The sequence below is a fragment of the Lipophrys pholis genome (assembly GCF_963383615.2).
Source record: "Lipophrys pholis genome assembly, chromosome: 2".
Classification (NCBI taxonomy): domain Eukaryota; kingdom Metazoa; phylum Chordata; class Actinopteri; order Blenniiformes; family Blenniidae; genus Lipophrys; species Lipophrys pholis.
This window is the reverse complement of record NC_137636.1, coordinates 13,640,119-13,667,645: the sequence shown is the minus strand read 5'-3', so window position 1 is coordinate 13,667,645 and position 27,527 is coordinate 13,640,119. Positions and strand designations below refer to the sequence as shown.

The following is a 27,527-nucleotide window of genomic DNA, read 5'->3' as shown; positions in this document are numbered from 1 at the left end:
GTTATACACCGAGCTGTCCATTCAGCATTTATGAAATTGTGGAGCAGGGTCAAACTCAAATATCTAAATAGTGTACAAATGTTTTAAATCAGAGTTTTTAAGTAAGAAGACCTGAAAGTACAATCTAGATAACTTCAAAAGTTGAAAATGCACCTCTGCAGATGACAATGTTTTGGTGTTATTTGCAAAGACGGTGACCGCAAGAAGTAATATTTTCTGTTTGTAGGAGAAGTTTAGTTGTTGTCTGCTTTGAAAAATCTGTAAAATAGATAAAGGATATAAAAGAGATTATTTCAAAAGATCAGATGTTTTTCTTTTTTCATACCCTTGAGTTTTAATGCTTGGAACCTTTATTTATATGCTATGGGTGTGGAAATAACTGGGGGAAAAAACTGCTTACCTTTAAATGATATAAACCTTTTTTGAACCCAAACCTCTGTATCATAAAATTAATTAAACAGACTGGTTCTTTCATAACACCAATCGATGAGAGCACTGGTTATTGTGCATCTGGGGGGGGGGGGGGACGATTGAATTTGATAAATGTAAGTACACTGCTATAAAGATGGTTAATAAAATCAGACGTTAACGTTTAGTTAACAATGCTTCAGTATTTGCTTCTCGGAAACCATGAAAATGAAATCTGATTTCAACATGTTATCTGAATATTCATGTGATCAATCAACCTTAAGTGACGAGCACTTTTCATGCAGTCGAATGCAGCACAAATCAATGAATTGTTTTTCCTTTAATTATTAAAGGCTTTTACTGACATTGTGATTCCTAAATCTCAGTTCAGTCTGGTTTGCTGATTCACAGGAGAGCCAGAATCATCCAGCGTTATCCAGCCATTCTGGCATTTTCATATTTTTCCAGTTGGTCTTTTGGACCCCGCTGTGCTGTGTATCTGCCAGCTTGTCATGCACGCAGACAAATCTCATGCCAGTACTGCCTTGGGAGCAACCTGGAAAGCTCAGTGAGCTGACTGCCTTCTCTACTCGGTGATAATCTTCCATCCTGGACAGATAGCTGGGAACACCCTGCCAACAAACTGTGCAAACGACACCACCTCTGGATTCATGACAAGTCTGAATAGTCGTAATAATGAAAGCAATAAGACACACACAGAAAAAGCAGCGTGTGGTTTAAAGATCCAGCTCATTAGGTAGCCGAGCTCGCAGTAGCACTGAGGTGTAGAGGGAACCTCTTTTTGCTCCCAGTGCTCAGTCAAGGAAAACATCAAGCAGCTAATATTATTTCCTGGCCAGATGTCATCTCCCTCTGGTCAACTGTGTCCTTAATGAGAAATACTGTGACTGTAGTGACGTCCCTCTTCATTTTATATTTGTGACAGTGGAATAACTGAGCGTTGGTGTACTTGCTGAAGGCCAGAAGGAGCTGAAGTAACATCAAATGCAGACTGGACTGCTGGAAGTTTCAGCTTTTGGTCTGAGGGTTAATAAACAACTGCTTTTTCAAAAACACACAAGTTTAGTCAACTGTATAATGTGCACATACATGTTTCTTTTGTTTTCCTTCCTTCTCTTATTTCCTTCGTAGAGAATGAATTTTAACATAAACGTTCATATAAACCTTGAGTCGGCCTTCATCGGCTTAACAAATTAAAAAGCATAAGAAATCGTGCTGCATATAACAGATATTTAGTATTGTTCACCACCACTGTGCAGCGTAACGATAAACTGAGTGAGAAGAATATAGGTTGTAGGTCCACAACCTTTAAAGAATATTACAGAGGTCTGCACATATCAGCTCTTGTACAATTAGAAATGAAGTAAAAACAAGTCATTATTAAGTACAATCAACTGGATAAACAGAATGCTGTTTAGTTGAAAAGCAGGTTGTGCTTTTTCAGGTGGGGAACGTTTCTCTATAGCGAGCAGGAATTTGTTTTTGTTGGAAAGTTCAGTGTTCAGATTGTTGGGTAACTATAAGTCAGTGTGCTTATTTTGATGATGACGTGCATATTGAGCCTTAAATTTGTCCAACCAGGCCATGCACCACTCTGATTTGACGTTATAGTGATGAATTCATTTCCTGACTGTTTTAAGTTCGAGTCCCTGACGCAAGCGGGTTTTTTTGGGGGTGTTTTTTTGTCTCATTTTAAGACTCCCGTCTGAGATGAAAAAAAATCATATTAATATCCCATACTTGTCACTGACAGGTACAGTTTGTGCATACTCCCTCTGTAATATATGTGGTTTTCTGTTACTCCCCTCAGCCTAAGATTCTGCGTCCAGCAATGCTTCCCGGAGAAGAGTTGGTGTCGGAAGGGCTGCGCGTGCTTCTGGATCCCGACGGCAGGGAGGAAGCCACTGGGGGGCTCCTGGGGGGCCCACACATCCTCCCAGCAGAGGGAGCCCTTTTCCTCACCACATACCGCATCATCTTTAAAGGCATCCCCCACGACCCGCTTGGTAAACACTTTGCATCGCAGTGAAATGGAAACAATGCTTTTGTTCTTTGTTAGCTGATTTTAAAACGTCTTTCAGGGTTTTCAGAGTTACACTTGTTGGTCAGGTTATCTAGTCAACAGTTTGCCTTTATGCAGTTTGGTGTAAAGTTACCATATACAATACTTTGAAGGATACTGTTTCTGTGTTGATTTTATGTTTTTACTTTAGCGAGATAGCACGATTCAATTTTTTTTGATTATTTTTTTAACAATTGTGTAGAAAAGGAAAAAAGATTCAGACTTTCACCTGATAATTCAGTTCATCCTATTTTTTAATAAATGTGAAAGTTTTCAAATATTTTGAAGTTTCCTCATTTTCCTTCCCGGTCAAATTTGCGATAATCGCAATCCCACCCGTCCTCCTTTAATGACTTTTCCTGCCACCTCTCCAGCGCTCACAAAAAACAAGAGTCCGCTCTGTTATATCACTAAGATGCTGTAGCTTCTCCTGTCAGTGATGTGATGTTGCTCTTGGCTCCTGTCTGTGTCTAGTGGGTGAGCAGGCTGTGATCAGAGCCTTTCCCGTGTCAACGCTGACCAAAGAGAAGAAGATCAGCATCCAGAACCAGCTGCAGCAGAACATGCAGGAAGGCCTGCAGCTGCGCTCTGCATCGTTTCAGGTAAAAACTGAAACACACTTGCCTCTTTGCTAAATTTCACCACAAGATATTTCTCATTTAGCTGATGGGAGGATGAGCTGGAAATGAGCTTCATAGCATTGTGTAATTATTGAATTCTCTGAACAGCCAGAGAATTACAAGCCGTCAAAATGACATACAAGCAGTAAAATTATAATTGATATTCAGTGTGGCACATTGTTCAAGCACCCTGCTGTTGACATAATTTGAGCCTTACAGTATCAAAGAGAACAAACGATTTCCAGTCAGGCATGTGTTTTCACTCTTTTGATGTACTGCTGTAAAACCTTTTTATAGTTCATTCCTATCTTTTTACTAACAGGGATGTAAAAAGTGAGTATAGGTCACTTGTTACTGTGCGACCGCCTCGTTTGTGGGCTTGTATAATTACAACAGACAGGGAATCTTAGCAGCGATACCCAAACAATGAGATGATGCAAGTATAGTGCAACGTTTACTTCCAGGTGTGTTCCACGGTCACTCTGAAATGTTGCTTCTGAGGTTGAAACAAGAGCTTCATGATTGTTCTTTTGCAGTTGATAAAAGTGGCTTTTGATGAGGAGGTGAGCTCAGAGATGGTGGAGATCTTCAGAAAACACCTCCAGAGAATCCGCTATCCACAGTCCATCTACAGTTCCTTTGCCTTCGCTGCAGGACAGACGACACCTCAGCTAATCCTTCCAAAGCAAAAAGAAAGAAACACTGGCTTCAGGTCCGTCATACAGCTCCATAGAAAGGGTTTTCTGAACTGATTTAATCTTGTAATTCGATCGTACAAGCCTCACTGACTGAGGTCGTTGTGTATGAAATACCACCGTGAACACATGCTTTAGCCGTACTCATGCACAACCTGCAGACAGTAAATCTTTTCTACTTTGTGCTCTTCACAGAACACTGTCGAAAACCATCGTCAAAGGAGCAAAGAGGGCTGGAAAGATCACAATGGGCCGTGGCAGCCAGAGCTCACTGAAGAAGAGCGAAAGAAGCAGTAGGCTGACCTGGAATGAGGACGATGACATTTCAAGTGAGATAAATCACAGTTAATCACGCACAAATGTGTGTCAAGAGGAAGAAAAACAGCTTGAGGCAGGGCTTTTGTATAACTTAGCTTCTCATGCGTGCTTCAGTCTCAGATGATGGTGATCCACCCCCCAGCAGCACTTTGCGAGCGTCAGAGAAGTCCACCATGGAGCAGCTGGTGGAGCAGTCTTGCTTCCGTGACTACCAGCGCTTGGGCCTTGGCACCATCACTGCCAGCTCGTCGCGCTCCAAGTCAGGCGAGCAGTTCAGGATCACAGCTGTGAACAGACTCTACTCACTCTGCCGCAGGTACACCACCTGCTGCCAGTTCAACCGCTTTATCTGCTGTGGCTTTATCTGCCGTGGCTTTATCTGCCGTGGCTTTATATGCCTCGTGAATCACGGCAACAAACAGCTGATCTATGTTCTTGTCATGAAGCACAGGAGACCTGAATTAATGTTGTCTGCAAGAATTTGTAACATTGTCGAAGGTCTTTCAAATCATTGACTAACATATTGTTTTGGGAAACCACTAATTATTCATGCGCATCCCTTAGTCATGCCAGAGATGTAACTAGTGGACTATTGATGACGAACATGGCTGATCTCAATGATATGTCTGTGCTGTCTCTCCCTGTCAGCTACCCAGGCCTGTTGGTGGTCCCTCAGTCTGTGCAGGACAGCAGTTTACACAAAGTAGCTCGCTGCTACAGACACAACCGTCTGCCTACTGTGTGTTGGAAACATCCCCGCACCAAAGCCGTATTGCTCCGCTCAGGAGGCTTTCACGGCAAGAGCGTGGTGGGACTATTCAAGTCGCAGAACCCGTCCTCAACAGGTGTGCTTACACTTACGTTTGTGTGTTTGGTGAGTTCGTGAAAGTGGCTGGCGATCACTAAGCACATGGAATAAACAGTTGAGGAGTGTTTATGAATAACAGGTTACAATAAATCTTCTCATCTCTGCTGTCCGGCTAAACTTTCCTGTGCTGCTTCATGGCAATTATTCTGTTTCTCTAGTGCCTGCGTCATCCTCGGACTCGTCCAGTAGTCTCGAGCAGGAGAAGTATCTGCAAGCTATCCTTGACTCCATCCCGATCTACTTCAAAATGAATGGAACCAACACTCTGTCAAACCGCTCGCTCATAGGCCTCTCCCCAGGTAGGCCTCTCCCCAGGTAGGCCTCTCCCCAGGTAGGCCTCTCCCCAGGTAGGCCTCTCCCCAGGTAGGCCTCTCCCCAGGTAGGCCTCTCCCCAGGTAGGCCTCTCCTTACACCAGAGGTCTCTTATTTAAGTTCTGCCAGCCAAGCAACAGTTTATAAGTTCTGCTGTATTTTTAAATCTAAGGCGTAACCAGAGAAATAGTTGCCGCTGAACTCGCCTATAGAGCCGCTCGAACTGTGATACATGATTGAAATACTGCTGTCGGTGTTATCAGCTAACATTGATGTCTGTTTGTTGAAGTGTGGGGCATGAGAAAGGGCTGTTCAATCCAAACAGACCAGGAGACTTTGTGTCCGTGTCATTTGAAAGTTTGCCTTCAGTGAAACTCCAATAAATCATCTGACCTCAGTTTGCTTTCAGATTAAAGCAGCTATTGAATACAATAAGTTCACGTAGGAAGTAGCATAACACAAACCATAACTTCAACCCAACTGGCAGACGGACAGAGGTCGGTGCCTGTGAAAATCTGGGTCCTATTTCCCTTAAAACAAATCTATGTCACCTGACTTCCATGCTTCTACCTGACCTGAATTGGCTGTGGCGGTGGCCTTGGTCCGTGCCGTGGGAAAAAAATCTGAGCTTGTTTGCAAAGGGACATGGGGCCACTTTAAGTTCATTTGTTCAGATAAAGAGAAAAACTGCAGCGTTGCACTCCAAGAGTTATTTTTGTCCATTCTCTCTGGCATCAGGTAATCATTCTCTTCCTTTTTGTGTTTGCTCTGGTCAGCGGTATTTTTAATTTTTTTTTAATCCTGTGTGTGTGTGTGTGTGTGTGTGTGTGTGTGTGTGTGTGTGTGTGTGTGTGTGTGTGTGTGTGTGTGTGTGTGTGTGTGTGTGTGTGTGTGTGTGTGTGTGTGTGTGTGTGTGTGTGTGTGTTTTGCCCATGCGACAAATATTTGTTGACATTTTAAAGGAAATCTGCACAAACAAAAGTTATGCAACACAACAATACATGTCAAGGGTCACAGCTCAGCCCATCCATCTTTTCAGTCCTCTTCGTTTGTTACCTGGATCCTAAAACTGTGACAAGGGTACTGACCGATTCTCATACACACATGCAAACAAGTCCTGGCCATTCGTGTTCTCATTCAATTACTATTTGTCTTCTTTTTAAAGCACTAATATCAGATCAAAGGATCTTAATAGGAAAATTGCATTTCGCCCAGTTCTGCTGCAGAGCCGAGCCAAAGCTCACATCTTAATTGTTGTGGTTTTTCTTTCTTGTGTGTAAAGTACACATTTGTCATCTTGTTTTGCCTACACTTGTTTTAAACGTCCTCCGGTTGTTGTATCAATGTTTTGATCACAGGCAGTGAAAGGAGAACGTCCAGGATACCAAAGATGGCTCCTGTCCACTTAGACCTCCCTTTTTCAAACAGCTTTACCAGAGGAGGTGAGTTCTTTTTGACCCAACATGTCATTTGTTTAGTTTATTTCTGCATTGGGGATTTATGATAAACTGCAATAGCATCATAAGTAAGAATATAGTTATGTTCGTCATCTATATGAAAGGTTTTTTTATGGTTTGTAGAGCAGAAACACAGCACCTTGATTATCCTCTGAATGGTTTACTAAGATCTTGGAGATGTGTCCTCTTTCCCTCCCTCCCTCCCTCTGTCCACAGCATTAGTTTTCTTTAGGCGAAGTTCCCAAAATATAGCGTGAGGAAATGTGGCAGCAAAAACATTTATGGCCAAATACAAATTTTTGATCCAATCCGAGAAAGTGTTTTTATTTTTTTAATACAGATGATGCACACATTATTTTTGTGGAGGTTTTTTGTAAAGTTTACAAGTTGGGTACATTTCTACGGACATGCAACACATATTTCACACGCTAAAACTATCAATATAAATATAATTAAAGAAAAAAAAATTATATTTTAGCTCATATACAGTAAAAGTACGCATCAACTTTTAAAAAACAGCTTCATAAGCCAACATAAGTGGTGGAGTTCGAATGGCGATAGTCATAGTGATAATATCTGTTTGAATCCATGTAAAAGTATTGAAACTATAAAATCCAGAAACTGTAAGAGCATTCAAGAGTGGAAATAAGAAAACTGGTCCAGTAAAGACCAGCAGCGGTACAAGTGGCACATGTGTGGGAGTCATTGTCGGGAACTTTATAGGTTTTCAAGTATCGGTGCTGTGATTGAGCGTGTTGGTGTTGTAGTCAGTGAGTCATATGAAGATGTGTCCAGCTTATGGGTTCACGTTTGTCATTTGAAGCTTCATGGCCCCGGTGTCCCACAACGGAAACTCTTTGCTACATTTACTGTTTTCATTGTGACGGGTAGTATTCGTACAGAAGAGTATTCGGGTCACTGAAGAAGATAAAGTTTGGAGGTTGAAAAAAAAAAAAAAAGCTCACGCACTTCAGAAAAATTCGAAAATAAAAGTCAAGATTTTTTTTGGACAGAAAAAAAAGTTGTTTTTTTTTGTTGTTTTTTTTTATACAAAGTGGAGACGTCTGTCCATCCCTCATCATTTGCCCGTGGAGGTGAAATCACATTAAATCACCTAATTCTGACTGTATGGAATTGCTTACTGCTTTCGAACATCTGTTTTTACACGGGATTTCCTTGTTTAATAATAGTGCATCTTCTAAGCACCCCGGGATCCGTTCCTTTTGTTCCTCGTACTCGGTGATCGTCCGCGATGGAGAGCAGCATGCTGCGCTGTCTCTGCAAAGTCCTAATACTGATGATAACTGCACTGTGTTTATGAGCTAAAGCCTGTTCTGAAGCATCGTCCCACCTTCCAGTCACTTGCGCTGGCAGGTGACTGGACGGACGTTTCCACTTTGTTTAAAAAAAATAGATAAATAAAACAAATAAAAATTTCGTCATGAAAAAAATATCTCGACTTTGATTTTTGACTTTTTCTGAAGTGCAGGAGTTTTTTTTGTTGTTAAAAAAAAGTCAATATTTATTAAAAAAAAAATTTCGAAGTGCATGAGAATTTTTTTTTTACCTCCAAATTTTTTTTTTCTTCAATGGCCCTAATACTCTTCCATATATTTGTGACGGTCATGGTCGTCTTCCGGATTAACATTTATCATGCTGGTTATTTGACTCGTCACCATGGCCGTGTAAGCAGGAATGGGAAGTCTCGAAAAGAAACATTTTAATTCAGCCAGATGTTTGCACGACTGAAGCCTTACTCACAGCGTCAGATAAAGATGACTGGTCAGAATGTTTCTCTACTGACTCGGCAGATTTCAAGTACACTGGAGGGTGATACTGCACATTTTGTTTGGAAGCTTGAAGTGTTTCAGTCCCATGTTTACCTTCTGCAGATCAGCAGGCCTGTTCGTTAAACAACAGAAGCATTTAGAGTTCGGGATTATTGGGATTATTGACACATTTTTGCCACCGTGGAGCTCGGAGTTGCGATTTCATCCAGATTTATAAAAGAAATGCTATAAAGTGAAGCTCCTTTTAAGATTACTCAATTTAAGATTACTGAGGTCACTAAATAGTTTGTAATGTGGAGATCCTGCTACTAATATTATATGTTAATTTGATAATGTTACAGTCAAAGATATTACCAGTGCTTCTTTAAAAATGAAGCGATGCATCGGAAGCAGGATATCGGCTTGAAGCTAAGATGCCTTTAGTGCATAAAACTATCATAGATGTAAGAAGTCAGACAGTCACTACCAAAATATGTTGCGATACATACACTTTTTTCAAATAGAGAGAAAACATCCTGTCTTCCCCATTATGGATTCAACATTTTGTGTCTCCTATCAAACCTCTACCACATCCAGTTGCTACAAATTAGAAAGAGAATTCACAATGGAGTTTCCATAATGTCTCAAAACCTTTTACAGGGTTTTGCAAACATTTTACTGAAATAAACAAAACCATCGCAAAACGAGAAAGACCTCGTATATATCAGGTCAAGATTTCTCCATTTTCTCCTATAGCGACTGCACTCCGGCTGCATGACTCTTGTAAGTCTGTTGCAAGACGGTTGCAAAATGTGTGAAGTTCTCTGGTGAATAAAGTGAATCTTAAGTTTCATGCAACATTCTTACAGCGTCCGCCAGTTCATTGTGATTTCCAGAATTGTCACTAATTTGCCTTTTTTTTTTTTTTTTTTTTTTTTAAACTTCTGAGTCTCCAGCTCATTAAAGTTGTCACAACTCGGTGAAAGAAAAGCTTTACACAAATTGCATTAACTGCACACAGCCCATCTCCCAATGCTGAGAGATGAAATGCAGACTGTAACTCCAGATCCCTGCATAAGAAGCATCAATCTTTCATTCCAACATCGCTCATAACCAAGTTCAGTCATACTCGTGCATGCCGTCATAATCATCATCATCATTTACAATGAAGAGTCCCAACTTTTACCATCAGCTTTTATTTGTCATTTGCATGAGGGTGTCTGTGAACTCAATTTTATTCTATCGTGGAGTTGACGTTGATGTGATTCATTTTTATTTTTTATTTTTTTTCATGCCCCTCTCTCTACCCCCATCCTCATTGCTCAACAAAACCACCACCCAGTGCTTGAGTACAGAGATAAACTTTTCACTCACTCAAACCCAAAACGTGCCATAAAGGAGAGAGTCCACAGTCAAGGTAATAGTCACGTTCCCTGCTGGCCCTCCTTCAGCGCTTCTTCTTTTTCTGACACATCGGCCGAGCTGCATCCTCTCTGCTTCCTCTAACAAACACACACGCGTTTACTAACCAGGTCAAAGTGACAGCAAAACTTGCTGCGAACCTCCTCACAAAGACCTTGTGAGACACAGCACTAATCCTTGCTGACTTTGCGGGCGCTCCTCTGGGAGCAGTGGTTTTTCACAAACCAAAGTTGCTGCTCTAATGTGGTCTTCTCCATTGTTAATGTGTTGGCTCAGCGAGGCTGACTGTGGTCAGTTCAGAGCCGGGTCCAGACTGTGGGGGAAAAGAAGCTGTTTGTCATGGCACTCCAGTCATGAATCATCCAAAATGAGGCTGCTGTGATCATGCGGCATAACAAAGTTGTAATAAACTTTAAATGCAACACAAAATGGATTGGAGTCAGTTAAGAGAGGTTGACCACTTGATTATTTTACTATTTGGCAATCCTAAAATTTCTTGTTTTATTCTGACCGACAGCACACAACCTCAATAAAAATTAATTGTATAACATTCAGTTATTGCTCTCATTTGCTAATCTGGGATAAAATCTTTATAGTTTAAAGTTGTTTTTTTTTTTTTTTAGGTCTCACTATTTCTCTAAATAAACTAAAATAAGATCTTCTTGTTTCCTGTATTAATTCTAAATTTCGATGGGCAATAATTTGTATTATGTTGAGCTTGACTGTTGCTCATTTAGCTTTCATACACTTGCATCCGTTACGTCGGATTGACTCTTCAACAGTCAATTTAGATGCATTCGAAACGGCCTGAGAAAATTTACTGTGAAAAATCACGTTCTTCCTGCTAGTGAGTCACACTATTTGGAAGGTATTGCATGCATGTTTTTTTTTAGAGAATGGCTAAAAAAAATTATTTCAGCAACCTCTCTGCTTTCTGAATTCTCAACACACCCGATTCTCAAAGGCAACTGCATTGTTTGCGAACTGAAAGAATGAGGGTGTTTACGTAATGATTGTCGCACCGCCGTGCATGTCAACAAAGTCTGCATCCCGTGTGTTGTTCATCATGGAGCCTCAGATTGTTCGACAGCTTTCAAACAGGCCTGCTCCCGAGTATTTGTGTGTGTGTGTGTGTGTGTGTGTGTGTGTGTGTGTGTGTTTGTGACTGTGTATCTGTGCGGTTGCAGGCATGTGGGCCAGCCTGCGCTCCAGCAGCAGACTCGGTCAGCATTCATCAGGAGGCGACGTGGGCGCCAGACTGGCAGGGAAAGATCTGGCGCCTCCTGCAGGAAGCAACAGTCTGCAGGCTCAACTCCTCAAGCAGCAAGCTGCTCTTTACGTCTTTGGAGAAAAATCCCATCTCAGGGTGAGACTGGGAAGAAATAGGCTCTCTGAGATGATGCATTACTTTTGTTTTAGTCCGCTGTGTTGCTTCTTGTGAGCCCTTGCTGAATGGTATATTTTGAAGATTTGTTTCAAGTTAGTTTGTGTGCTATAGCAGAAAGATGTGAAATTCTATTTTAATCATGAAAGGAACTAAATGTCTACTCTATAAAATGTTTTCAGTACTAACACCAGGTTGCATATATTCTTTACATTTTTTTAATTCTGCAAAAATAATTATTTCATCCATATATTTTGTATATAAGTAACTTGATAGTTGGGAAAGGTATGCATCGAGAAGAAAAGCAATAAAAGATGTTCTGAGAAAAACAGGGGTGCTACTTTTCAAGTTCAATTGAATCTCTAGAAAGGCATACATGAGCAAGTTCAAACATCTTTTAATTGAATACTGAAGGATAACGGATTGTGAAAGCTTATACAAAATGTATACAAAAGTTGGAAATTTTGCATTTCATGAATGCCAAAGAGTTAATATTGCAACTACCACTTCAATTTTATATTTAAACTGAAGTCTAACTACGGAATAGAATGTTCATGTGGGTAATTTGATCACTGTTGTGCTTTTCTGCATTGGACTAAGAGTTATTATATTCCAATATGTCTGACAGGGTCTCAGAGTGGACTCGTCTCTGAACTGTGAACTGGTGCCGGTGGACTTTGCCGACACGCGGCAGGTGAAGGCCGCTTTCAAAAAGCTGCTGAGGGCCTGCGCCCCCAGCGCCACCTCTTCCGACTCCGAGGACTCCTTCCTCAAAGCCCTGGAGGAATCTGAATGGCTCCTGCAGGTGGCAAAAACACACAAACAACACCGTTTTTCATAACTGAAGCCAAGCAGAGTCTGACCCTGAAGTTTGTCTGAGAACAACCCGGCAGTCAGCGCATGAGATTCACATCATGGATAAATTATGTGAATAAATCCACTCTGAAGCCGTTTTCCCAAGGGAACCATGTTGAGGGGCACTTATCATGCTGGTTATCTGATTGACCCCCTGCAGCCTTACATTGAACATAACATGCGCAGTCGAAAAATACTATCTGTGGGAAAAGAAGCAGTAATTTACCGGATTAAGTGTGTCTGTCTGTGTGTGTGTATTTATATTTATTCACATGCACATATGTTGACCTCCCATAGCTTCACAAGATCCTGCAGCTGGCGTTGTTTCTGGTCGAGCTTCTGGACAGCGGCTCATCTGTGCTTCTCAGCCTGGAGGATGGCTGGGACATCACCACACAGGTGAGAGAAATGCACAAATACCACCGGGCATAAAAAACACATGCAGTGGAGACAGATGTGAACATGTGCATAATCCACCCTTTTTTCTTTTTTTTTTTTTTTTTAACTGATATTGGTTTTGTGTATTGAACAAAACTTTGCAAGACGGATACACGACGTCATAATGAAGAGAAGTTACAGACTAAGTTAATTTAAACACTTAAGATGCAATAGCTGGTGTTAAAAAAAAAAAAAGAAGCATTGCTTCTGTAAGATCTGTGGAGACAAATCATTGATATCATCCAGCTTCTCGTGTACCTGAGTGTCCATTCAGCAGACCAGGAGGGGGGGGGGGGGGGGGGGGGGTCTGGAACATGTCCAATAATGGGCGGGGTTGCATGTTGCAGTCATTGCCGATAATAAAAATGCCACAGGGAGAAGGACCAAAAACACATTAATCGTGTGGGAAGCAGCAATTCCAAGCTGCAGTGTGTAAGCTTTACTGGAACTCTGTCATGGAAGTCCTTCACAGCGTCCAGAAACCTCTCGCACATTCTGCTGATAGAAGATGCAGATTCATGTTTTATTTCACTAAAACTGTTCAGGTAGACGTGTGGGGCTGGAGTTAACTAGAGCCTCAGTGATACATGTTTTGTTTTACACACCGCCACCACAGGTTCACTGTGTCTTTAATATTGAAACACTCTGTATTGTCCCATGTCAATTGCACAGCTCGATGTGGCGTCTGTCAGAAAGAGACTTGCTGCTTAATGTCCGCAGACCACCGGGCTGTTTCTGTGACGCAGCCATGTCTCGTGTGAGCACGGGCATGGAGAGCCAGACCGCAGATGATCCTGGTGTCAATTACCGGTTACTTGCTGCAACCTGTTGATGAGAGTGTAGTTTGAAGGCTTTGCAGGGTACCAGGGGCACAGTGGTCTAGTGGTGAGCAGTCGCCTCGCCGAGTCCACGCTGTCTGGGCTTTTGCGTTTTGCAAAATAAACTTGAGTTAGCATTGTACATTGTCCCACTAATGGCTCGCTGCTCAGAGAATCCCATCGACGCGGTTCACTCTAATCCTGCGGTCTACCAGCCGGTGTCACTACTCAACCAAGCAACGACTGCTGAGTGGAAAGCTCAGGCAATAAACACTGCTTCACTTTAATACATTTCAAACAAGCGAGAACCAGAACAGGTCTGCCAGTGATTCCAACCCAGTGTGTAAGATAACCTTCAATTCGATGGGTAAAAATAATGAAAAAAAAAAAAAGATATTATCTCAAAACTTTGATAATATTTCCTGGTTTTGTTCACTCACATTAAAAATGCATTAACTATGTTTTTTATTTGAAAATCACAAGACATTTCACTCTATTTTGCACCAGGAGGCATCACATAAGAAAATGACAAAACGATGGAAATGACTTTTTCCAGAAGGTCTCTACCTCTTTTCATTCAAATAAATGGAAACTTGGCAGTTGTTATATAGATTTCCTTGTCCCCCCCCACTTGAGATCAAGTTGAATGGTGTGTTTTTCCTGCACTGAAATGAGTTTGACACTCCCCATTCCAAACATGAATTATCAGGCTGTGTGAAACAGTGTTAAGCTTGTGACTCTTTTTATCCCTCTGCCACATATTGAGGCTGAAAGTAGAAACAAGTGTCTACTTAAGTATAATCCCGCTTTCTCGACTGTTGACAACATTTTTAGAGATTTCCACAGAGACCCATTGGCATCCATTCAGCCTGCACTTGTGTATGGACCATGTGTGAATCATAAATCTGCCACACCTGCTTTTCCTGCTCATCTTCTAAACAGCCGTGTTGCCATTGACCCAGATGTGCAAATATATTGAAAAGAGCTGTAGTAGTGAAGGCAAATGTCCCGATTTCAATCATGAAAGTGCACGTTTGTGGATTGTAGTCATGTAAACAAAAAGCCCTGCATCAATCCTAATCAGTTGTCAGTATCCAATTACTGCTAAACTCAGCATTTCATCGCATTTTTGCACACTGAGCTCATATTTTCCATCCTGACCTGTTAAAGTGCATAAAGTGTGTCCTTGCACCGTGTTTATGTGGGTTCGTAGGGCCCTGGGCTGCTGTTTAAAAGCTCAGTTTGTGGATCCCTCATGCGGGGCACGTGTTCAGCCCTGAGCATCTTTCTCCACGGGCCACCGGCTCCATCCAGTCAGGTCCTGATCAACCCGCACAGACAAATGGGCTCCATATGCTCCGACTCTACTGCCTCAGCCCACAATCCATAGACCCCCAGCAGACAGGAAGCAGAGCTGTCTTTGCTTTGTGTCTGAATGCCGTTGTAATTTACCCTTTGTCCTTCCTGTCCTTTACTTCTCTGCTATCCACAGTCCTCTCTCGGGGCCTGTTTCATGCTTCTAGGCACTCTCCAGTCTGCTGCAGGGTGGCACACTTCATCGCTAGGTGCAGGAGGCTTTTCCCTACCAGGCAGAACTCTGAGTTCTTGTAAACCCCCAAAGAGAGTTCGGGATCTGTTTTTCTCTCTGTGTTCCACATGCGTCAGGGCTCATTACTTATGTTGAAAAAGATGCGGACAGGGAAGCAGGCCAACCTTATTGCATGTGTAGACAAGTGGTTCTGCACGGGTATTTTGTGGACTGAGCTCAAGTGCACCTCAAGACTCTTCTACATTGTTGTATAAATGTTATTAATAGCAGATGATGGGTTTGACATTGTGTCTTCAGAACATGGGTCCTTTTTAACGTGTTTTAGCTCTTGAGGGGACGCGACAGAAAGTCGGAGCAAATAGAAAGAATATGTAATCACCCTTGTAAAATAAAATCGAAGAACTTGTGCACGGTTGGGGTAAAACAACTGTACACAAGTTAGTGCTGCCATGATCAGCGTTGAACGTATTCAAAAATTTATTTCTGTGACTTATTTGAATTTGCATGTTTGCAGAGATTGTTTGTTTACAGCAATTTAGAAACACTATTACTGTTGGTTTCCCTATTAAGGAAGACAGTTGACTTCTTGTTTCTAATACACATGTTAGTTACATTATATTGTGTTCCAGAAAATGGTTATAAAATATCAGATTTGGTCTTTGTCTAAAAAAAACAATCTGTATTTCATCTCAGTGAGAATGTGTGCACTCAGTGGTGATACTTTACTTTATTAATGGGTTGTCAAATCTGGGAACGTGACACGAACACATCATAACTTTTAGACGTCATGAAGTACACATGCTACATTTTTTTCCATATGTTAACGTTCAAGTTATTTATGTGGAAATGTCCTGCCCCCCATCCCCCACCCACCCATCCACCACCACCAATTCTTACACAATATTTTCGAAGTTCTACCTTGTCTAGGTGTGTGTGTGTGCGAATTGTATGCTTTAAAGTTGGGACTGCAGTATTGACATATCCTACAGGAGCAGAAGATTGTGTGTTTTATTATAAGTTTGACTTCACATACTCCTTGACTGCACTTTGTATTTTGGAGGGCAAACTCAGAAGTTAGGGCTGCATGGTGAAGTGTTCTCACCTCAGTGTGAGAATCCTCAGTTGGAATCAGGTTGGGGGGGGGGGGGTCCTGTCATTGTGGAGTTTGCATGTTTGCAGCTCCACATGTGTTTGAGGTTGTCGGCTTCTGTCTGTCTGCGTTTGCTCAGTGATGAACTGGTGATCTGTCCACCCGTGTATCTTGCCTTTAGCCATAAGCAGCTGGGATGAACGACAACGCTGGACGACGTGGTATCATAGAAGATGGATGGTTGAAGTCAGGAGTTGCATCATGTGACTAACAATTGTGTTTAATACTTGAACATTTGGCATATTAAGTATTGACCTTGAGTGTGACTGACGCAGGATCAATTCCTGGTGACATCAGGAAGCGCATGAAAACTTGTCAATAGACACTTATATATATATATATATATATATTACTTAGCAAGGTCATTACATAAAAATCTTCTTTTATTAATTTTTTTTATTATGCAGCCTGTCAATGGAAGGCTAAAAACCACCTCACACTGCAGAGTTTCTTGAGGGTTTTTTTAGCTCCCAAACTCCCCGAGATATTACTGCAAGCAGATGGATTTACAGGTTGAAAGCGAGTGTCCAAACAAATAAGTTGCAAAAGCATGAGTGAATTCGGTATTGTTGATTTCAAGTTTCGTCATTGCTTGGAATTACAAACTTGCGATATTCTCGGAAAAATCGTGTTGTCGTGTTCCCGTTTATTCTAACATCATAAGTCAGTAAAACCCGACGCCTCCAGAAAAGTTGGTCTTGCGTGAGAACTTGATGCTACATTATGCCAAATTTCATTCACGTGAACGTGGAACAGCATAACTTACTATGCTCAGACACTGAGCGCTGAAGCAACGGTTTATGTGTGTGTTTTCAAGAGTTCTGCAGCCTGTAAAAACATCTCGAAAACAAAGCTCAGGATCCTCCATGCTGCCCCAAGTTCATCCTCAGAATCATAACCTGCTTTTTTGTTACTTCTGCTCCAAAAGCCGTTCTGAATGCCGAGCTAACTGGAACACAACATGAAGCTTAAAAAGCGAAGTCGTTACATGAAGTGATGCAGCAGCAAAGTCGTTACCAGCTGCTTCTTTTAAGATGTCAAAGCTATAAAAAAAAAAAAAAGTATATATTTAAAGAAAGAAACATTGATACTTGGATGAGAGATGTGAAAGAACAAATACATCTCTGTACAACTAGTTGGACTCTACTGTGTGTACCGTTGCACTTATTTTTTGGGGGCTGCAGCCCAAAAGAAGATGTGACAATTCAGCAGTTATTCCTCAAGGAAGGACTGTAAGTTTCTTGCTCCCTCTGATGTTTTCAGGTGGTGTCTTTGGTGCAGCTGCTGAGCGACCCGTTCTACCGAACCCTGGAGGGTTTTCAGGTGCTGCTGGAGAAAGAGTGGCTGTCCTTCGGCCACAAGTTCAGCCAGCGGAGCAACCTGAGTCCCAGCAGTCAGGGCAGCGGCTTCACGCCCATTTTCCTGCAGTTCCTGGACTGCGTGCACCAGGTGAGCTTCGCCCGCCGCCGACGCGCTGAGCACTCGAGCACGCTGGGCCTCCTTCTCGCCGCCTCATCATTCATAACTTCCTCATGATCTCACCACATTCCTCAAGAGCGAGCAGAGGGGTGAGTGAAGAATGCGAGAAATTCAGCTGTCATTAACTATACATTGGTTTGGTTTTTCACTTCCCAACGCTGGATGTGTAATCACAACAGCACATTGCACAAGGGAGTGTGCGCGGAGGCTGCTGCACAGATGGTCCGTGAACCCAGTGATCAGCGCTGGGCTGTCTGAGCTCGCGTGTTTCAGCATCTCTTCACATTTCTGTGCGTGTTTAGAGTTACATGTGGAAAATTGCAGTTTTGGGGATTGAGGGTCTCTGGGAAGGCTTTGGGTGTGCTTCAGGGTTTCAGATGGAGGCGGGGGGAGTCGAGTTAAGAATGAAACTCACACAGCTGAAGTCCAGAGTTGTGTGTGTGTGTGTGTGTGTGTGTGTGTGTGTGTGTGTGTGTGTGTGTGTGTGTGTGTGTGTGTGTGTGTGTGTGTGTGTGTGTGTGTGTGTGTGTGTGTGTCTCTGTCTCCTGGGGTCACACAGACCCACTCCCATACACTTACATCAACACATAGTTTTTGCATTTGTCTTTTGAAACTGTAGGCTTGGCAGCTTAGGCACTTTTGGCGGGGGTCCTTGGGTCTGGAGAGCTATAAACGGGGGGGTTGGGGGGGGGTTCGGACAAGAGCTCAAAATAGAAGTGCCTCATCTCCAAAACAGCTGTTGTTTTTGCCAGTGGACCCAGGTGGCCACAACTATTTAGTTCTCTACTTAGACACCTCACACCACTGGATGGGAACAATGGCACGGCTGATCAGTCTGGATTGTGTCTGCCAGCGATGATATCACTGACCTTTGACCCCCACCGGCACAGGAGATGCTCTTTCCTGTTTCTAATTGGTTGATGTATACGCCAGAGAGACATGAAGCCCCAACATGAGGATGCTGTGCAGCGCACACACACACGCACTCTGACCTCCCTCTCCCCTTCCTAATAGTCTTTATTCATCTTTTCATATCCTTGCAGATATTGGAGCAACATCCTCTGGAGTTTGAGTTTAATCAGTATTATCTGAGATTCCTGGCCTATCATCACATCTCTAATCGCTTCAAGAACTTCCTGTTGGACTCAGACTATGAGCGTCTGGAACATGGTCAGTGTCTTCCACAGAATAAAGCATGGGGGGGTTGTTTGTTTCCTTCGTCTTTTTGATGCTGCGCAAATGCTTCATTGCGCCAAAGTATGCAAAAGAATTTTACTTTAAAAAAAAAAAAAAAAAAAAAAAGATAGAAATGACCTTACTGCGTGCGTCCCATTCATCACCGCACTGACCTACCTTGGTAGTAAAAGACAATGTGTTTTTCTCTTTTCTGCTTTATTACCATTTGATCACAAGCCTTTATTGCTTTCCCAATTTCATTACGTCGCATATGGGGGTGATTAGTTATTAGAACTGTTCGTTATGATCCCAACCTTCATGAATTAGGAGTGTTGTTCTTACTGCTCTCTGTCATTACTAAAATTTTAAGTTTTATCACACAAACAACACATGGTTTCTATGAATGCACGTGAGTTGCACAAGACAACTGAGTCTGAGTAAACTTGGTTGGATCTAATTTTAGTTTGAAGCTCCGTCACGTGTATACAGCTTTCTAATAATGACCTTTTTATGAAGAAATAGCCACTTCCTTAAATAAATGCATATCTGATCCTTTGTGTCCAGACTGAGTAATACCACTGTGGTGTTGCTGCAGTATGATCAGCCTGATTCACTCCGCCTCCCCGAAGATAAATGAATCGCACATTTGCTTGCTTGCCAATTTGACTTACTAGGTTTCTGTCTTTTATTGTGCATTACACCGCGTCTCTGCCTGTAGTTTAACTACCGGAAAATGAGTGCATGCATCCAATAGTCACTGAAACCACCAGTCGACCCTTTTCTTATTTATCCAATCAGGCCCTTTTTCTTTTCACGTTACTGTGCAACAGTTTCTCCCTTGTGGGCTTCCACAGGCTTGTTGTTCGAGGATAGAGGTGATAAACAGGCCCGGAGAGGCATCTGTATCTGGGAGTGCATCAACAGGATGCACCGGAGGAGTCCCATCTTCTTCAACTATCTGTACAACCCTTCGGAGAGCGAGGTGAGTGCTGGTGTCGACACGCTGCCCTTCAGCAGACGTCTATTAAAATTCAACTTGTATCCTGCAGTGTTACATCGGGCTATAATGTATGAATGACCTAAAAACAGTATTGATGTGCATTTGATTGATCTTCACAGCTGAATCTGAAAAGGAATTCTATCAGTCACTTGTCAAGCAGTTTTGCAAATCCCTGCAGCACAGCCTGGTATGACCTCCTCTCCATCCATGGAGGAAATAACTGAGGACAGACTAGAACAGGGGAGGGGGACCATTATTATTTTACTATTCTAAGGGGCTTATTTTGACTGAGTTGCCCAAAATGTGCATAGCTTGGATATAGAAACTAACATGTGTCTATGGTGGTAATATTAGTCAGTTGTTTGTTTTTTTTATCACAATTTCTTGCCTTGCTCACAGTATTACAATATGTATTAAATTGTTAGCTCTGCTCTGCGGTACGTCTCCTATCACCACATCTTGGCCAATACACATGCAGCCATATAGTGTGTTACAAGCAACCGGTACACGGAAACTGCTGTTGGACCCGAGAAGCTGCTACAAGATCTGATAGTTGACATTTATGTGGATTCAAGCAACTCAACTTATATCGCCAGCTTGTGTTTTTCCACTCCACATCATTTCCTGTTTCCCTCGATGTCAGTGGTTCGAGTACTTCAACTGCTACAAATCAGATTAACCTGTCAGCCGTGTCGGGATCTTTAATGTTCAGGATAACGAATGGTACTGGTTCTAGATGCGCACAAACGTTGTGCGATTTTATAACGTCACTCATCGACTGACCGGAGAACTCCAGAGGAAATAATTGAATGAGCAAATCTACGTTTAACAACCTCAGAACAAAAAATAAATAAATGCAGCTCACTTAAAAGGAGCATTTCAGGTCCTGAGCATTTGGTCAAAAAAAAAATAAGGAACAGTTGTGTGGCAGTTTGTACTCCGAGTACTGGATAAATATCACTACTGTTTACAATGATTTGTTCAAGTATTTTTTATTATTGCACCCCTTGCACTCATAAATGCTTTTCTTGGATGTTTGAGCTTCACTATTCAGAGCGACGATGTTTGTTTGGAGACTGACGCCAGAAAACCATTTTGAAATGGGTTTTTTTTGCTGAAAGTGGAAATTTCCCTGTTGCTCACATAAAATCGGAGTTCCAGGCACAAACTGTGAGCACAACTGGTTTTGACGTCAGTTCTCATCCAAAAGGCAACCAGAGCGAAGCGTCGGGTCCAGGTTCCTGTCGAGGCCGGAGGAGGCATCAATCATGGACTTTAAACTCGCACAATAAAACCTCAAATATTTTCAGTGTTATGGAAAAAAAACCCTAATCAGATGTAATCAGATTTCTGAAGCCTTCAAGCTTGTTTTTAATGACAAAAATAAACTCCATGATTTAATATCGTTTAAAAAAAAATAGAGATCAGGCCTCCTCTCTGGAGTTAAATGTTTTTCTCACATGAGTTGATTTGTTTTCTGATGTTTTTCCCTCCCTGATGCTTTCATTGATTGATTCATTTCTCTTTGGAGCAACAACTAAAACCTCCAAATGATTTTAATGGCGGCAGATAATCGTTTATCACTGAGGGGAGCTTCTTTGTCTTTTTGTGAGGCGATACATAACCGGATACTCTCTGTGAGACTTACTGATAATCTCAGTGAAACAACACAGTATAGATATTTTAATTAATATATTCTAATCATTTATATTGATGCATATAGAAAAGGAGAAAGAATCTTGTTTTGTGCCTCATTACAGGTTTACAGGCTATATTAACTTATATTTAGATTTGTTACACATAAACTAAAGTAGTTCAGTCTTTTTAGTTTGTGCTGACTGTAGAAATAGTTAACTTTTCAGTTATAATTCCATTTTTAGATGAACCTGTATGAGTGAAGTTTTGAAAGAAAATCTTTTTCATACATCAGATACATCATATTCAACATTTACTTCATTATTAAGGATGTTTTCTTTCAGGACGGGATCTTTGCTCCTCTTCAAATATCTTTTCTTTTTTTTTTCAGATGTGATAATATACTTCTTATTTTTAAACCTACTCCTCTGCTTTGGTGTCACAGTTGATCCTGAAGCCCTCGATCGGCATCCCCAGCCTGATCAAATGGGACTTCTTCACAGACGAGACTCTGTCCACCGGGCCGTGTTACGACTGGAGGATGATGGCGGTGAGGCTGGATAGCTCTGAGGAGACGGACAACCTCTCCAACAGCAAGAGGCGGATTGTCTGGCCGTGTTACAGCAGCGTGAGCCGCGCCCAGCCGGACGCCATCACCAAACTCCTCGCTGTGAGAGCTACTCGCCAAAGTTTTCGTCAAAGAGTTTGGTCCCGTTCTTTGCTTTGTGCCAATTTTCTCGGTTCTCCTTTTCGCTGTAGGATATCGAGAAGTTGGAGGGGGCGCTGAACCAGGCCCCGGAGAAATGGCACACCACTCTAGAGAGAGTCAGGATCAGCATTCAGGAAGACCTCAAACTGGAAGGAAATGTGCGTATTAAAGGAGTAAAGAGAACGTGTTCCGTTAAAAAAAAACAAGCCTGAAACAGTCTTGAGCTTCATTTACCAGTCGCGTGTTATCTTACGTGTATTTTTTTTTTTTTAATTACAATTGCAGCTTCGTAAGCAGTCGGTGTCCATCTCGGGCCTCATTCCCACGTCCAGCCTGCAGGCCTTCCAGCGGCGCTCCATGCTGCACCTGCCAGACAGCACTCTGGGCGAGGACCGCAGCACCGCCACAGCCAACGGCATCAACCGACGCGCTGCAACGCTTTACAACCAGTTCACCCCCAAGAGCGAGGAGAACAGGTGGGTCGTGAACTTCCTGAGCGCCGGAACAAATAGGAAGTCCACGTCTCAGTTCGTTCAGCAAGGGGCCAGTCCTGTTTTGGAAGCTGAGTCAGGGCTGTGGTATGCCATGTGTCATGTTTGTAAGGATTGTCTGTACTCTGTTAAATTCTGGGTGTGTAATTTTACAATTATTGTGGGGTCAAAGTACATTCTCTTGGCTCCTATTACAGGAGATCTCTCTCCAAGATGGACAAACAGTCATTAAAAACTACTTTATCTAAAAAAAAAGAAATAAAAAAAAAGTGTACTTATGCTGTTTGCGCTCCTCGTATTTCAACAGCCAAATAGCGTTCTGACACACTAAAGCGTTAACATATGAAATACATTAGAAATCTAACAATAATTAACAGTGTCTAAGTACTTTTAATGTACTTGAGTGATAAATCAACATTAAACCATGTGGCGCTATGAGTTGGTGAAGTACACTCTGAAATACTTGATGAAATATTTCAAGGCTTCACTCAGTCGAAGACATAAAAACAGAGTATTAATGGTTTGACCAGATCAGTTTAACATTTTCTTTTCACATAAATGGGTCACGCAGCTGTATGGGAGGTTAAAGTGCAGTTAACCAGCAAGCTTGCACAACGAGAACACAATGTCCGGACAGTGTTGAGGTTGATTTTGTACATATGGAGAAAAGTACAACCCCAGAGTCCAGAGACTTCCCAAGGTTAAAAAGACCCCTGGCTATAAAGACGCCTTTCTCCAGATATGCGTCAACTGCTATTATAAACACATTCATTTTACAGTTCTGATCAATCCTGTACATTAAGCACATGTTTTTCTGCAGGTGGTGCCATTGTAATGTCGTCTGAGACCACATTGTAATATGGAACTTATTATTATTACTACTTAGTGCTTTTGATTAATAAACTATGAACAAAAAGTGAGGAAATGTCTGTTTGGCATCGGCAAATCCTTTTCATGGACCCACGTATTCAGCTCTGCTGCTCATCCCTCAAATGCTTCTTCCTTATAAATGTGGCACTGTTCCACAGGGAAATGGAGACTTTTAGTAAATACATTTGATGAACATTAACATTGATTGCCAAGAATCACCATGACAACAAAGAAATAATCGACCTTACTTTCCTTTACTTCTTGGGCCCAGTTTAGTTTAAAATGACGGAAAAGATAATCAAATGTACCACTGAGGGGCTTTCGGCTCTCAAGTTTCATTCAGCGATTTGTGCTGTGTGCGTTTAGTCTGAGAGGCAGAACGAAGTGGCCTGCAAGAGCTGTGAAGTCACAATGAATTTACATGTTCAACTGCCCTTGCTGGCAAATAAATGTTGCTGATACAGAAAAATGACAAACCAAGTATCAAGTTTTGCTTCTGAAGGAACGTGTCTAAAAGAGGAGATTGGATTGGTTTCAAAGATGGAGAAATTTAATCGATTGTTTTTGTTTTTTTAACTCCTGACAAAAATCCCTATTGGGGCGGGGTAATTCTTTTGAAAGGTTTGTAAAGTCCAGGGTGGGGTCGTCAGTACTGGACGTATTTGATTCAACGTCTATTAACCGTGTCTATTTTATTTGGCGTTTTGAAAAAAATAAAAAACGATGGTTTTCCTTCTTCTATCCACACTGTGATTTCATCATAGGAGGACTCAAGCATTTCTGGACTTCTGGATCCATTTTTAACATAAAAATCAAAGCATACACGCTCCTGATATTTTTATAGAAAATAATCTTTATCATTTTTCACCTCGAGTTCAGCTCAGATCATCATCATTTCCCCCAAAACGTTAAAAATGTCAAGTTTTCGAGTGCGAGGGGAAACTTGTGCCACGTTACAGCCAACAAGTCCGTCGAACACACGTAGCTTTTGGACTCAGACTCTGGTGTTTCTCAGGTCCTATGAGGGGATCCTGTATAAACGCGGCGCGTTGCTGAAAGGCTGGAAGCCTCGCTGGTTTGTACTGGACATCACAAAGCACCAGGTGAGTGCCAGCCGTGGCGCCTTCACGTTTCACCTTCCACCCGTCTGCAGGGTTAACGCTCGTGTCTTCACAGCTGCGGTACTACGACACCGGCGAGGACACCAACTGCAGAGGCCACATCGACCTGGCCGAGGTGGAGTCCGTGATGATCGCTGCGCCCACAATAGGATCCCCTAAACACATCAGCGAAAAGGCCTTTTTCGATGTAAGTGCTGCAGGGTCTCACCCTGCGAGCACCCCTTTTTTCTGTGGCAATCAGCTATAAAAACATCTTTTCAATCTTCTACTTCAATCTAAAGAGGTTTCTTTCCTCCAATAAGCAACAAGTTTCCATTTAAATGGATATTTTTGTCACATTTTAAGGCGGATTTCTGTCCTGTGAATCTTGTAGAAACCAAACTCTCCTCGTGGTTTTGATTCTTTTCTTTGTAGTAAGAACACTACAAGCACGTGTCACTGTAACACGATTGAGGAAATGCATGCCTCTCCTCATGGCTGGAGGATCGACACAATCAAAACCAAATGTCTGAATCGAATACCCCAGTAGTATTACAACAGAACTGTGGGGCTGACTCTTGGTACTTTCATTGAATACTTGCACAATGACTTGTCAGAATACCGTGGATATGAGTGGCTCAAACTAAAGTGTTCACCACAATGCAACCCGTAAATCCGGCCAATCCAGCAACATTAATACGGTCCTGTTAATATGTCCTGTTAAACTCCTTCATGTCTTAGCGATATAAATTCAACTGAAAAGTCTTGGTTGGCTGCAGAACGTCTCACTGTGATATCGTTTACTCCCATTTATCAATTCCAGTTAATTACACTCAATTATTTTGGACTAGCAGAACCATGGAAGAGTGTGTACGTGCATGCCTGTAGCAGTCTGTCATGTTTATTTTCAACGTGATTTACAAAACAAGACAAAACATTACATACAGTATGTATCTGGGAATCTTTTCTTTTTTTTCTTTTACATTTTTATTGAAGTCAAAAGGTCATCGTGATCAAATAAACTGGAAAAAACTGTGGAAAAACATAATATACGCTGATCAGCCGTAACATTATGACAGCTCCTTTGAGTTCTGAGAGTTTGAGGTGCAGCCCTCCACGTCACGGGTTCACAGTCTTACCCTCCTCCGACCTGCTTTAAAGGATGCTGATCGCTGCAGACGCTCTGATCGAATTGTTCAGCCGTCACAATTCTGCCCTCCTTAAATATTTGTCCACTTGTCTTGCTTCTAACATCTCTAACTTAAGGACGAAATGTCACATGGTTGATTGTTGTATTGGAACTATTCCCTCAAAGAGACTTTAAAGCATCTGATTTATTTCGAAGGACAAAAATCGGAATTTATTCCATTTTTTGTCATTGGATTTGAGCTTTTTCTAGTAAGTGTTGCTAACTGGAATGTTGATACCACGAATCAGCTCCGAATATTCACATAACACTTTCAAATGGAATTTTGTTTTCTTTTTTTTATTTGCATATTTGCTCTGAATCAGCTTGAAATCTTCTATCCCCGGTGCCTTCATGTCTTTTTTTTTATTTTTTATTTGCTGTCCCCTCCAGCTGAAGACCAGCAAGAGAGTTTATAACTTCTGCGCCTCGGACGCCCCCAGCGCTCAGGTGTGGATGGACAAGATCCAGAACTGCATCTCCGATGCCTGAACACTCACATCTATGGTCAGCGCCACCATGAGGAGGCTGAGAGCAGAAACATGACCGCTGCTCTGACGTCTTAAACTTCAGGGACCACCGTGAATAAAGTGCCTGGTAGTGGAAGGAGGGACGCCGTCTGTCCGTCCGTCCGTCCGTCCGTCCGCCTCCTCTCCCTGCTGCTCGGCGGCCGATGGAGCCGCCGTCACTCCGTCGGACTTCCTGGTCTCTGCTGTCGGCCTCCTCCGACGGGGAGGTGAAGAAGGACTGACTTCTGAGGGGACTGTGCACTATCTAGGGGGATCTGATCCTACTTAAACTGTATATCGTTCAAAGCAATATCACTGGCCAATAAAACTGTGGGTTCAATTTTAGACTTAAAAAAGAAAAGTATAGAAATACTTTGTCAAAGAATTTCTATCAGATATTTTACTACGAGGGAAGGTGATTGCTGCTTACAGAGACGTATGAACTGCCAAAAACTCAGAGATTTTAATGCACAACACGAAAAAAGCAATTTGTTTGCACTCAGCTCTAAAGTATGCACTCCTTCTCAAACAGAAACTCTCTAGCAGATGCAGACAGCGAGGCTCGAGGCGTCGCGCTACGCCGTACATGTGACTTTTCCTCATTCCAGGTGAAATGAAAAGAATTTGCACAGTGAGTTCAAAAGAGTTACCTGACATTTTTCTATTTAAATAAGTGATGTTCTCTCTATTTTGTTGAATGTTTATTGACTTGTGGTTAACACGTTTGTCTCATGTAAATTATTATTTTTTATTAAACGTGTAACTGTCAGTGTGGTGGTGTCATGTTGTTCTGTAAATACCTGCGTGACATTTCATTTTATAAACTGTATGTACTGAACATAAGTATACTTTTCTAACTTCAATGTGACCAATAAGTTTTTTTGGTTTTTTTTAATATGTCGTTACTGGTGCAAAAACCTTAGTGGCCTGTTCTCTGTTTGTGGTGAAACTTTGTCCAGAAAATGAAATAGAGACTTCTTGTTGTTGTCATTTGGATGGTCCAGCAAGCTCTGTGTGTTTTTAAGGGCTTTTTAAAGAAAATATCATCCACGTCTCCTGTTTTCCTGTTTGTGTGGCCTACACAGCTTCATTAAAAGAGGAACAAAATTACAAATTAAACTATTCAAAGATGTCGGAGGCTTTTTTTCCTTTGTTTACTGTATCTTTGTATCTTGTTTTGTGGTGACACTAATTTTTGGAAATAAATCAAACATACTTGAAACTAG

The 27,527-nt window shown here is 41.9% G+C and overlaps 1 protein-coding gene across 2 annotated transcripts in view; it reads left to right on the top strand.

Moving 5' to 3' along the window:
• Positions 1 to 27,527, top strand: part of sbf2 (SET binding factor 2) — a 100,184-nt gene extending 72,657 nt beyond the window's left edge. The window contains exons 22-42 of one of the 2 annotated variants that reach the window (XM_080493378.1): positions 2,240 to 2,435; positions 2,966 to 3,093; positions 3,648 to 3,823; positions 4,002 to 4,135; positions 4,239 to 4,440; positions 4,773 to 4,969; positions 5,151 to 5,291; positions 6,663 to 6,746; positions 9,873 to 9,947; positions 11,140 to 11,318; positions 11,965 to 12,141; positions 12,489 to 12,590; positions 17,410 to 17,595; positions 18,669 to 18,795; positions 19,656 to 19,783; positions 21,882 to 22,106; positions 22,196 to 22,303; positions 22,431 to 22,621; positions 24,522 to 24,609; positions 24,683 to 24,814; positions 26,186 to 27,527. In XM_080493378.1, the coding sequence (XP_080349504.1) occupies positions 2,240 to 2,435; positions 2,966 to 3,093; positions 3,648 to 3,823; positions 4,002 to 4,135; positions 4,239 to 4,440; positions 4,773 to 4,969; positions 5,151 to 5,291; positions 6,663 to 6,746; positions 9,873 to 9,947; positions 11,140 to 11,318; positions 11,965 to 12,141; positions 12,489 to 12,590; positions 17,410 to 17,595; positions 18,669 to 18,795; positions 19,656 to 19,783; positions 21,882 to 22,106; positions 22,196 to 22,303; positions 22,431 to 22,621; positions 24,522 to 24,609; positions 24,683 to 24,814; positions 26,186 to 26,284 (3,075 nt within the window). In that variant the 3' untranslated portion in view covers positions 26,285 to 27,527. The remainder of the gene's footprint in view (positions 1 to 2,239; positions 2,436 to 2,965; positions 3,094 to 3,647; positions 3,824 to 4,001; positions 4,136 to 4,238; positions 4,441 to 4,772; positions 4,970 to 5,150; positions 5,292 to 6,662; positions 6,747 to 9,872; positions 9,948 to 11,139; positions 11,319 to 11,964; positions 12,142 to 12,488; positions 12,591 to 17,409; positions 17,596 to 18,668; positions 18,796 to 19,655; positions 19,784 to 21,881; positions 22,107 to 22,195; positions 22,304 to 22,430; positions 22,622 to 24,521; positions 24,610 to 24,682; positions 24,815 to 26,185) is intronic. The other variant, XM_080493379.1, reaches the window with a different exon arrangement.